The sequence below is a fragment of the Solanum stenotomum genome, chromosome 6 (genome assembly GCF_019186545.1).
Source record: "Solanum stenotomum isolate F172 chromosome 6, ASM1918654v1, whole genome shotgun sequence".
Classification (NCBI taxonomy): Eukaryota; Viridiplantae; Streptophyta; class Magnoliopsida; order Solanales; family Solanaceae; genus Solanum; species Solanum stenotomum.
In genome coordinates this window covers 55,709,629-55,722,284 of record NC_064287.1, presented here as the reverse complement: position 1 = coordinate 55,722,284, position 12,656 = coordinate 55,709,629, and the positions used below count along the sequence as shown (strand labels likewise).

At 39.1% G+C, this 12,656-nt stretch overlaps 4 protein-coding genes and 1 pseudogene across 6 annotated transcripts in view; all 5 read left to right on the top strand.

Moving 5' to 3' along the window:
* The window catches only part of LOC125866592 (delta(12)-fatty-acid desaturase FAD2-like), a 43,267-nt gene that overhangs the window by 27,213 nt on the left and 3,398 nt on the right, over positions 1-12,656 (top strand). The gene's annotated exons all lie outside the window — the stretch shown is intronic.
* Positions 7,258-8,476, top strand: LOC125866602 (uncharacterized). Its single transcript, XM_049546884.1, has 3 exons — positions 7,258-7,757; positions 7,857-8,089; positions 8,166-8,476. The coding sequence occupies exons 2-3, from the start codon at positions 7,961-7,963 to the stop codon at positions 8,442-8,444; spliced, it is 408 nt and encodes a 135-aa protein (XP_049402841.1). The 5' UTR covers positions 7,258-7,757; positions 7,857-7,960; the 3' UTR covers positions 8,445-8,476.
* Positions 7,451-7,957, top strand: LOC125868946 (uncharacterized). Its single transcript, XM_049549505.1, has 2 exons — positions 7,451-7,757; positions 7,857-7,957. Exons 1-2 carry the CDS (start codon positions 7,451-7,453, stop codon positions 7,955-7,957), a joined length of 408 nt encoding a protein of 135 aa, XP_049405462.1.
* Positions 9,465-10,625, top strand: LOC125868945 (delta(12)-fatty-acid desaturase FAD2-like; annotated as a pseudogene).
* The window catches only part of LOC125866605 (delta(12)-fatty-acid desaturase FAD2-like), a 1,786-nt gene continuing 985 nt past the window's right edge, over positions 11,856-12,656 (top strand). The window contains exon 1 of the mRNA XM_049546887.1: positions 11,856-12,329. Within this exon, the coding sequence (XP_049402844.1) occupies positions 12,041-12,329 (289 nt within the window). The 5' untranslated portion in view covers positions 11,856-12,040. The remainder of the gene's footprint in view (positions 12,330-12,656) is intronic.

Here is a 12,656-nt window from a genome sequence, read left to right as displayed (position 1 = left end):
CCCAAAATTGTCCTGGGATATTTTTTGCGTGAAGCAGGCTCCGACAAATTTCTGCTAGGTGTCTGTTCTTCCTTTCTGCTACGCCATTTTGTTGTGGCGTATTTGGACATGTGAACTGATGGCGTATTCGACACTTTTCAAGGAATTCAGAAAATTCATATGAGGAATATTCACCACCATTGTCAGTTCGCAAACAAAGAATTTTCTTATCAACTTCTCCTTCAGCAACCTTTTTAAATTCTTTGAATCTTGAAAATACCTCAGACTTCTCCTTTAAAAAATAAGTCCACACATACCTGGAAAAATCATCAATGAATGTCAACATATATTTCATCCCACCAACAGAGAGTTGTTTGACAGGGCCGAACACATCTGAGTGAACTAACTCTAATGGTTCCTTGGCAGTATATTTTGAATCCTGATACGGCAACTGATGCGCTTTACCATACTGACAACCTGCACATATTACATCCGTCCTTACTGGAAGTTTGGGAAGACCCTTCAACATTGACTTTTCCATCATGACTCTAAGTTTAGAGTAGCTAACGTGACTCAACCGCATATGCCATAAGTCCGCCGTCTCATTCTTCCTTGTCTTGTCTATATATGCGGTTTCTGCCGACATTACATAAATAGAATTTAACCTTTGCCCCTTCATCACTGGCTCTTCTTTAACCTCAAGATCATGGTATATTCTTACATCTTGCGGACCAAATAGAACATAATGACCCGAAGATGTCAACTGAGCTACTGAAAGAAGATTTTTCTTCATACCTGGGACATGATAAACATTTTTAAGCAGCATCAGATCAGCACAATTATTTGGAGACACAATAGTCTTACCAATGTGAGCTATTGGTAATTTTGTGTCATCTGCTGTCACCACTTCACGACTTCCCTTGTACTCGGACAAATTTTGCAGCTTCTTTTTGTCACCAGTTATATGGTTTGAGCATCCCGAGTCAACAATCCAGTCATTCTCATAGTCAATTTGCTTAGAGGTTGTTACTGTAAGAGCTAACTCCTCTTGTTCTACCGCAAAGAATGCTTCAGCATCCCAATCGTCTTCACTATTTTCCTTTGGACCAGAGGTAGCAGCAGCATTGCTCTCAATAGTCCTCTTTTTGAACCAGCAAATATTGGCTTTATGTCCCTTCTTCCCACAGTTGTGGCATTGCCCTTCAAACCTCTTGTTGTTGACCCTATTGTTCTTCGAACTTCCCCCTGGACGAGAGCTTCCTTCTCCTTGATGACTTTTTGACTTATCATCAGTTCTTTTTTATCCACCGGCGTTGTACTGCTTGGGGTTTTCTCTGCTTTTGTTGACGTAGAGTGCTTCCTCCTCGCCTTTAAGAGAGACTCCGCTCATTTGCTTAGCCAAGGCTTACTGACCTGCTAGCAAATTCTCAAATTCTACAAGTGATGGCTGATTTTGCCATCCTTGTACAGCAGCAATGAAGCTTCTATATTCAGGCTTCAGACCATGGATGATAATCCGCTTCATCCTCGTCTCTCCAATTGGAGCTTGTGGATCTAACTCTGAAATCTCTCGACATAGCATCTTAACCTTATGAAAGTATTGTGCAATTGGCATGGTGCATTGTCCTATCGAGAGTAATTCACTCTCTAGGAGTTGGAGCCTTGTATCATTTTTCTTTGAAAATAGCTTGGCTAATGTATCCCAAGCCTGCTTTGGGGTGGCGGCGTCTCGTATGTGCTTTAGCACATCCTCTTCGGTCGTTGTTTTCAAAGCGAACAGAGCCTTACCAGCTTTTATCTTCCACTTTCGCAGAGTGCCGTTTGCATCTTCGGCTGCTGGTTGTGTCACCTCGCTACCGTTGACAACCTCCCACAGATCTTGCCCTTGCATATAAGACATTATGCAAGTTGACCATGTACTGTAATTACTGTTGTTGAGCTTTTTCATTCCGCCGACAGCTTGTAGGTCTGTCATTGTGTCAGCAACAAAAGTCTCAAAAAAAAACTACAGTAAATGATCTCCCAAGGAACAACCTTGCTCTTGATACCAAATGTAGAACTTAAGATATAATAGGCTCAAATAAAAATGTCTGAGAAAATAGTTTCCAGAGAATAAGAACAAATGGACTAACCTTGTATTCAGTCAGTTACTGATCTTATATAGAATTACAACTTCAATAGAGTCACATTCCCACTAAACCACTAACTAACCCACTAACCTAACTCTCCTAAACTTTAGGAACACATTTCTGCAATACTACGAAATAGAAAAAAAACTATCAGAGTTAAAAGTATAAAGTATAAAGCTGCCAGTAGAATGAAAGGAACGATGTATTTTATTGATTGTAACTAAGTATATATAGATTCTGTACAACTTCTACAGCAAAGAGATAAACTAAGAAAAAGGTAAGACTTATCTATAACCTATATACAAGGGAGGAAGTTACAACAGAGTCCTAAAGAGAAGACACTACTAAATCTGATCCGTTATTACGCCCCCGCAAGTTGGTGGTGTCAACAACACCCAACTTGGAAAATTGCTGAACAAAAGAAGCTTTGGGAAGAGGTTTTGTGAGTATGTCAGCCACTTGATCAGCTGAGTGAAGGTGGTGAACTTCAATATCCTTGTTCTGAACTTGTTCACGAACAAAGTGAAAATCAATGGCGACATGCTTCATCCTACTATGAAAGACCGGATTGGAACAAATGTAAGTGGTGCTGATGTTGTCACAGAAAACCTGTGGAACTTCCTTAAGTGAAAGCCTAAGTTCATGAAGAAGATTTGTGATCCAGTTGGTTTCTGCAACAGCAGCAGCCACAGCTCTATATTCAGCTTCTGTAGAGGACCGAGATACGGAGCGTTGTTTCTTGGAGGCCCAGGAAATTGGTGTGTTGCCCAGGAAAGTGATATAGCCTGAGGTAGAAGTGCGATCATTTGGATCACCAGCCCAATCTGAATCTGAATAAACAACCAAACGAGAATATGGAGCTTTGGCAATCTGTATGCCATATTGGCAGGTATGACGAAGATAACGAAGTAATCGCTTGACTGCTTTCCAGTGAGAGTGGCGTGGATTGTGCATAAATTGAGAGAGTTTGCTTACTGTGAAGGCAATATCAGGACGTGTAAAGGATAAGTAGTGCAACTTTCCAATTACCCGCCTATAAAGAGTACCATCAGCTGGAGGATCATTCACTGAAGCTGTCAAAATGGTAGTTGAGGTCATAGGTGTAGGAGCTCCTTTACTGTCTAGCATGCCAACATCCTCTAAAATATCCATAATATACTTGTGCTGGGACAAAAAAAGACCAGCAGTAGAGGAGATAACCTCAACACCCAAAAAATAATGGAGCTGTCCAAGGTCTTTCAAGGAGAAACGAGTGGAAAGACCATCGATTATATGACGAACTCCACGAATCTGATTTCCAGTGATGATTATATCATCCACATAGATAAGAACATAAACAGTGAATCCAAAATTATGCAAAATAAATAAAGAAGAATCAGATTGGGACTTGACAAACCCAACAGTTAGCAAATAACTTTTGAGCTCATTGTACCAAGCTCGGGGGGCTTGTTTCAAGCCATAGATTGCTTTATTCAACTTACAGACATGTGTGGAGAGACTTTGATCTTCAAATCCCGGTGGCTGCCTCATATAAACTTCTTCCTCAAGGCTTCCTTGTAAGAATGCATTATTGACATCAATCTGATGGATTGGCCAGTTGTATTGCGTCGCAATGGTAAGCACCAACCGAATAGTAACTGGTTTGACTACCGGGCTGAATGTGGAATGGAAGTCTAAGCCTGGACGCTGGGTAAATCCCTTTGCAACAAGACGAGCTTTATACCTGTCAATGGAACCATCAGATTTATGTTTTATACGAAACAACCACTTGCACTCAACCACATTCATCGAAGGAGTAACTGGAACCAAATCCCATGTCCGATTCCTAACAAGTGCATCAAATTCAGCATGCATCGCTTCTCTCCAGTGAGGGTGAGGACATGCTTGTTTGTATGTATGAGGAACAAAGGACGAGGAGAGTTGAACATTGACACTAAACTGCTTGGGTTTGAGGCTATTTGTTTTGGAGCGTGTGACCATGGGATGACTTGAAGTTGTCACCACGGGTGAAGGATCAGATGGAGCCAAAGCAAGTGTAGGTTGGGAAGAGTTATTGGCAGATGACTGAGAAGGTACGTTGGTGGGAGGTATAGGGGAAGGGAGTGGTAACACTGAGGTACTTAGTTGTTGGTGATTTTTGCGTTGGTAGGTGATTAATGGTCTGGGTGACGGCAGGGGCTGAGTATAATCCGGTGGTGGTGTGATGGTGTGTGGCAATGAAGGAGAGGATAAAGTTTGAGAATTACCTGATGCAATGGAGACACCTTCTGATCTGGCAGGCATTGAGTTGGGCAGTGGAGAGTACACGGGCAGAGCATCTGGGAGGGTATGACAAGAATCAAAACTTGATGGTTCATTAGTCACAGGTAGAACATCAGAACAAATCTCCCAAGAATCAGTGCTCTGTTGGTTTTTTAGATTCGAAAAAATATTATGAAAAGGATAGGTGTCTTCCAAAAATTGAACATCCCTAGATAAGTACAATTTATTTTTGACGGGATCAAAACATTGGTGACAGTAATGTTTATTAGAAAATCCTAAATATACACAAGGAGTCGATTTTGGCTCTAACTTATTTTTGGCATATGGTTTAAGCCATGGGTAACATAAACAACCAAAAACTCTAAGTGATTCATACTTTGGAGCCTCGTGAAATAAAATTTCATAAGGGCATTTATTTTGTAAATTTGGAGTGGTTAGACGGTTTATAAGGTAGACTGCTTGGTGACAGGCAAAACTCCAAAAAGATGAGGGCAAGGATGCTTGATGCAGTAAGGTTTTGGCAGTCTCAACTACATGCCTGTGTCTACGTTCAACCGATGCCACTCTTTGAGGCGTGTATGGTGGTGTCACTAAGTGTTCAATACCTTGAATTTTGAGATATGAGGATAAACCTTGGAACTCACCACCACCATCAGTATAGAGAGACATAATTTTGGTTTGAAACCGACGCTCAAGTAAGGGATGTAAAGCTTGAAAGACATCAAGGACTTCCTTTTTTGATTTTATAGTGAACAACCACATGTATTTCGAGTACTGGTCAACAAATAAGGCATAATATCTCTTGTTATCAATTGACAAAACAGGAGATGGCCCCCATAAATCAGCATAAATTATTTGCAATGGCCGTTGACTTTGTAATGAATTTTCAGAAAAAGGTAACCTGTGCATTTTATTAGAATAACACGAATTACAAATGGAAGCGGTTCTAGAATGTGAAACTGGAAGAGAAAACTGATGTAAAATCGTGTTTAAAGTGCGATGATTAGGATGGCCTAAACGCCGATGCCACAGGTGTAGAGGAACGACAACATTGCATTGAGGGGTATGATGTGCACTGCCCGACGGCCACTCATATAGCCCATCTCGATTCTGCCCGCGAAACAGAGGCGCCCCCGTACTCAGATCCTTCACACAATAAGAAAAAGGAAAGAATTCAATGGACGTATGGTTATCGCGGCAAAATTTTGAAACAGAAAGAAGATTATTTTTTATGGAATGAGAACATAAAGTATTGAGAAGCTTAAATTGCTGATTCGATGCACTTAAGTTAGTGTTACCGGTATGAGAAATTGGAATGGTGTTACCGTCCCCCATTGCTATCTCCTCTGGACCATGGTAGGTGTGCACATCAGTGAAGTTTTGCGCATTAGAGGCCATATGATGGGTGGCACCTGTATCAACAATCCAAGGAGCCTGTTGAGTTGGAGATCGAGCAGCATAGTTTGCCCGGGCTTGTATGTGATCGTGTGATTGTGATCTGCAAACCTTAGCAGAATGACCAGGGCGGTCACACAACTGGCACTTTAGAGTGTGATCATAACGCTGCTGTTGGTTATTGTTGCCAGCACGCGATGGTTGGGCACGCCTTGACTGGTTGGTGTTGGGGGAATTTGCATTTGAACGCCTATTAGAGGTGTTTCCTTGGCGAGGATGCATGTTTGTTTGCTGTGCAATAGCAGCAGTAATGGGTGTTGAGAGTGGCTTCTTTGCTTCTTCATGCTTGATGAAAAGCTCATGGTCAAGTAACTTCTCATAAAGTTCAGGATAAGAGATAGCAGAATCTCTTGCACGGATAGCTGCTGATATTTCACGGAATTCAGGTCCGAGTCCAGTGAGGATTTTGACAATCAGTTCCTCATTGGACACAGGAGCTCCAGCAGTGGCAAGTTCATCACAGAGAGATCGAACCTGGTGCAGATAATCAGCGACAGGAAGGGTTTCTTTTGCGAGGCGAGCCAGACGATCGCGCAAACTAAATATCCTTGTTTGCGATTTGTTGGCATACGCAGTGTGCAAAGCATCCCAAGCAGCCTGGGAAGTGGATGTAGCGACAACCGTAGCAGCAAGATTTGGGTCAACTGAGGCCAAGATGGCGTTTTGAATTAGTTGATCTTGGCGATACCATGAAACAAATGCAGGATTTTCGATGTCCTGATTATTTTGAGTCACTGTATGAGCAGGGGCTGGGCGAGAACCGTCGAGATGGCCAAAAAGGTTGTGACCACGCATAAGCATGGACACTTGTGCTTTCCAAAGGGAAATATTGTGGCTGCCAGTTAATTTGATTGGTAACTGGGTGACAGGATTAAACTGAACAATTGTTGTATTGGCATCGGAGTTTGTTACAGTGATGTTTGGGGCCATTTTTATGGGAAGGGTGGGAGGGTTTCTCGACAGAAATTTACTCGTGAGAGTTAATTGGCTCTTGATACCATATAAAGTATAAAGCTGCCAGTAGAATGAAAGGAACGATGTATTTTATTGATTGTAACTAAGTATATATAGATTCTGTACAACTTCTACAGCAAAGAGATAAACTAAGAAAAAGGTAAGACTTATCTATAACCTATATACAAGGGAGGAAGTTACAACAGAGTCCTAAAGAGAAGACACTACTAAATCTGATCCGTTATTAAAAAGAAAACAAATACCAACTGAAAGCTAAAATATAGCCATACTACAGACTTAGTCAAATTAAACTAGGAATGATGTTGTCAACTTTAACACTTCTGTACTGTCCATGTGCTAGCTTTAGATTCCATTTTTTCATTATTAAAAGGCTTAGTACTTACTTTCTGTTAATTTGGTACTCAAACTAATTCAGATTCGTGTCACGTAGGGGCGCCCATTAAAGAAGGTAGTGATCCTCCATACCAGGAATTTCTTAATTTTCAAGGTTCGAACCCGAGACTTCTGGTTACTTTTGTTGGAATAGAATATAAGTAGGCTCTTCATAAATCTCACAAGACACAAAGAGAACAGAAGAGAGAGATAGACTACTTAACTATTGCATAAAACAACAACTGCCTCTCAATCTTCTCTACCACAAGTGTTTTTCTATGGAGCCATGGAAAGACCTGACTGGAAAAGTAGTGATGGTGACTGGGGCCTCCTCGGGAATCGGGCTAGAGTTCTGTCTCGACTTGGCAAAAGCCGGTTGCAGGATCATTGCTTCCGCTCGTCGTGTTGACAGGCTGAAAACTCTCTGCAACCAGATTAATATTAATTCAGAGGGCCTGGCTCGGCGTGCAATCGCTGTCCAGCTCAACGTCACTGCTGATAGTGCTACTATTGAGGCTGCTGTACAAATAGCTTGGGATGCCTTTGGACGTATCGATGTCTTGATTAACAACGCAGGCCTTAGAGGTAATCTGAAACTTTTATTATGTAAATTAGTTGCTTAAATTGTTACCAGGTTCATTCTAACTTTTTCTTTGGTTGTATTATGTTAATATATTTACATAGGTAATGTGTACAATTCATTGGATTTGCCAGAGGAGGAATGGGAACATATCTATAAGACGAATCTAAGAGGGGCATGGTTGGTGTCAAAATATGTATGCTGACATATGCGCGATTCTAAACAGGACGGAGGCTCTGTTATTAATATCTCTTCAATTTCTGGTTTAAATCGAGGACTAATACCTGGGGGTCTTGCTTACGGTTCTTCGAAGATGGCTCTTGACATGGTCACTAAGGTAGCTAGAGATTTATTTTTATTTTTCCAATTTTTTCTTCTATGTTATGGTAACATAATTAATAATTGAATGGCAGATGATGGCCCTTGAGTTGGGAGTAGACAAAATCAGAGTGAACTCAATAGCACCAGGAATTTTCAAATCAGAGATAACAAAGAGTCTAATGGAAAAAGAATGGCTCAATAATGTTACTGTAAGAACCATTCCTCTGAGAACTCTTGGAACGACAGATCCGGCATTAACATCAACCGTTAGGTACTTAATCCATGATTCTTCAGAATATATATCAGGCAATGTTTTCATCGTCAATGCTGGAACAACCTTAACAGGTGTTCCAATTTTCTCGTCGCTCTAATTAAATTAGCTAGCTCATGAAGATATGAAAACGTTCAAAGTGAAATGTATCTTAAGACTGTTAAAATAAGTTCCATATTGGTTGAGGGAAGTATGGGTCATAGCGTCTCTTTACATGATTTCGGACAATTTTTCCATTTATGAGTTGACTTAGATCCAATGGTCGTATCTTCACATATGATGTAATGAACAAATTCTCAGTAGATACTCATAGATATATTCCAATTACACAGTAGGATAAATTAAAGGATAGTAAGAACTAGAAAGAGATAAAGCCAAAGACGACTCGGAAAGGAGACAAAGGGAATATAGACCCTTCCTAACAATTGGCATAAACCACTCTTTCTCATCCATCGTCCTTTTAGCTAGTTGTCAAGTAGGCCTGAGTCCCAGATCAACCTTTATGAAAGCCTTCCAGTTTTATTGCTTCTTCTTGGCCTAATAACTAGTTCCGTTCATGATATCATATCCGTGTAGGTATCAACATAGGGCCGAGACTAGGTCATACCAGCATCAGAGCCGATTCATGTTGCTGTGTTTCGTAATGTTGAAATCCCCATGTAATATTCTAGTTATTAAAATATAATCATGATTATTCAAATCAAAAGATAATTGTACTACCAATGCAAATTTCAAGTTCAAACAAAATCTTGAATTTCCAAAAGAAAAATGTGATGCGGCATTTTTAGAGGCAAAAGACATATATTGGTCTTTGAGTATGCATATCTAGATACCCCGCGACTCACATAAACTGAGACAAAGTGAGTAATTAATATAGATTACCTCATTATACACATTAAATCAATAGAATATACTAATATAGAGATTTGAATCATTTATATTATACGTATTAACCACGTTGGAATTGAAAATTGTAACCAAACATTGAATGCAAACTGACAAGATTAGAGTTATTTAAGAAAGTAAGTAGAGATTTTGATCTGAACAAAAGATTCCATAATTGAGAAAGTAAGTTTAAATATTCTTTTGTGATCTGTTAAGAGTAATGTTTCAAAGATATATGACTAATCTTGTGGTGTAATACAATAGAAAATTAAGTATTTAATTATCTCAAAATCTGTACTTCGTTTCTTAAAAAACTCTTAGACTTTGCAATTTTGTAAAGAAGGTATGCAGAAAATTTCTATTTTTCGAAGTCTCTATTGTTGCACATTTCAGGATAGGACAACGATATGTCGTCTGATAAAACAGAATAAAAGAAAAATCGAGTGTCGTCTGATAACAATATATATTGCCACCACTTACTTCCGTCTCCATTTTGTTACCTAGCATTGCCTCTTTACTGGATTGCTCAAGGTTCTGTTTTCACTGGAATATGGATGATTGCCACCAGGCCTTCAGTGAATGAATGACACTACTGATTTTATCCTCCACTCTGCACATTTAACACCACGTTTCTCATGGAAATATACTCATCGTCGTCACCAATCCAACACTAGTTCCCTTGAGCATGATGAAGTGTATGTGCCCAGGCTTAAATCCCAAGTAACGTGGCTCACCAAGTATTTGAACAAAAATTCACTACTAGGACGAGTATTCGGACATGCCACCACCCTCAATCTTGGGTGGTCTTTGTACTTGATCTTCAATGCCTCTAGCAAACTTTATCGTCGCTTTGCAAGTCACTATCATCCACAATATGGACCGATTTATAATGATCGTGAGAGGCTACAAATCTATATATATTTCAGATACAGGTGTGATTACAACAACTTATGTGTTGTAACGCGTTGCTTTGGCAAAAGGACTAACTTGGCTTGTATGTGTCTATGGAGTGCCCCTCCAAATTATGAACATTTTCATAGTGTTAATAACTTTTTTGCACCGCACTCACTCTTCAGTACCACATTATTATTCATCCGAGTGGGATTGGCTAAGAGGAGTTCTAGCTACGGTAGATAGATACTTTGGTGTACTAAATAAGGTCTTCCACCACATTACAGATACTCATGTTTTGCATCATCTATTCTCAACGATGTCACATTACCATGCACTCGAGGCAACCAAAGCTATCAAGCCAGTACTAGGAAATTACTACCAATTTGATAGTACCCCTGTTTATAAGGTATTATGGAGGGATTATAAGGAGTGCATCTATGTGGAAAAGGATGAAAGATCTAAAGATAGAGGTATTTTTTGGTATAAAAACAAGATGAATTAAAAATCGATTTGGTTAAATGTTAAGCATGAGTCACAATACGTATTTTGAATTTAGGTGTTGTTTCCTATCATTTTATTATGTATCGTTTTCATAACGTATTGTATTTGTACTACATAATGTGGTTGACATACAGTGTTTTGATAGACCATATTATTTATTTATTGTCCTTGAATCCCTCTTAAATTGAATTGATCTTTTAGTTAGTCAAAAGGTGCAGAGTGCACAATTTTAGTTGTTCAACAGTTCATACAAGGCATACACAATAAAAACTTACTTCACCTTTGAGTCAGTTCTGTGAGATGACGAATTTTTAATTCTTAGTCTCTCACATCGCAATCAAGTAATAAGAGTCGATTTCTCTGGGCCCAATAACTAGTTGTGTAACATTGAGTTGAGACTAGTTCATAACAATATCAGAGCCAGACCCACTGATTCTTGTTACAGTATTTCGTAATGTTGAAACATCTATGTTATGTTATCCACACTCTAGTTTCATGTCCTGATCGAGTGTGTGTGGGAATATGAAGTCCCACGCTAGTTGAGGGAATGTGTTGTGGTCTCCTAACAAGGTTTTGTTAAGTGCAAATTTAATGTTTATCTTCAATATAATCATGATTATAAAGATCAAAAGATATTGTATTACCTTTTTTTTTTGTGTGAGTGTGGTTTAATATGACCCATAGGGCCGATTTTATTAATTACGCATAGGAAGAAATCATTTCAACATTGTCTGGCTGGCCCAGCAGTGGCCAACCACCAAAATCTAATCAATAAACAACAGTATGGGGACTCTACAAATGAAACAACTAGACAAAGTTATAATAATGTCAAATTTATTATCTTGAATATAGACAGGATGGGTAAAGATGACAGATGGAAGTGAACTCAATTCAGATCTCAAAGAGAACGGACAAAGTCTGATTATCTCTCATTTTTTATTCTCTTTCCTGTTTCTCGAAATCATCTCAACCTTTGATCACAATCAGATCTTATCTTCATCAAACTCATCTTGATCGTTCATTTGGGAATCATGACAGCTGTCCAAAGAACATTTCAGATATATTCCATTATATATGTAGATAATTGTTTTTTATTTATTTTTATATATACATTTTACAATTAGTCAATTAGAGAAAAACAAAAATAAGAGAAGGACAGCTGGTAGTATAGTAACAGATTTATTCCTTTTGTTTTGTATAAATGCACATGTACAGTTTGAATGAAATTTTTCTCTATTGCTTTCTTTCTCTGCCAATAATATGTAACAAATATGGAATCTGTACCTACTTTCTTCAATAAACTCTAGACTAGAAAATTTTGTAAAAAAGTATTTTCCTAAAGAAAGTTTCAATTTGATATCAAGTTGTTGAAGTAGTAGTTGTTTTTTTTTTCGATTGAAAAAGCAGGACAACAATATGTCATCTGATAAAACAGAACAGAAGAAAAATGGAGTGTCATTTTCAAAGCCTCCTTTTACAATTGGCGATATCAAGAAGGTCATTCCTCCTCACTGCTTTCAGCGATCTCTTGTTCGTTCCTTCTCATATCTTGTTCAAGATTTCATCATTGTCTCTGTATTTTATTATATTGCCACCACTTACTTCCACCTCCTTACGTCTCCGTGTTGTTACCTAGCATGGCCTATTTACTGGATCGCTCAAGGTTGTGTTTTAACTGGAATATGGATGATTGGCCATGAATCAGGCCACCAGGCCTTCAGTGATTACCCCTGGATAAATGACACTATTGGTCTTATCCTCCACTCTGCACTTTTAACACCATACTTCTCATGGAAATATACTCATCGTCGTCACCACTCCAACACTAGTTCCCTTGAGTATGATGAAGTGTATGTGCCAAGGCTAAAATCCCAAGTAACGTGGCTCACCAAGTATTTGAACAAAAATCCACTAGGACGAGTATTCGGACTTGCCACCACCCTCAATCTTGGGTGGCATTTGTACTTGACCTTCAATGCCTCTGGCAGACCTTATCCTCGCTTTGCAAGTCACTATCATCCACATGGACCGA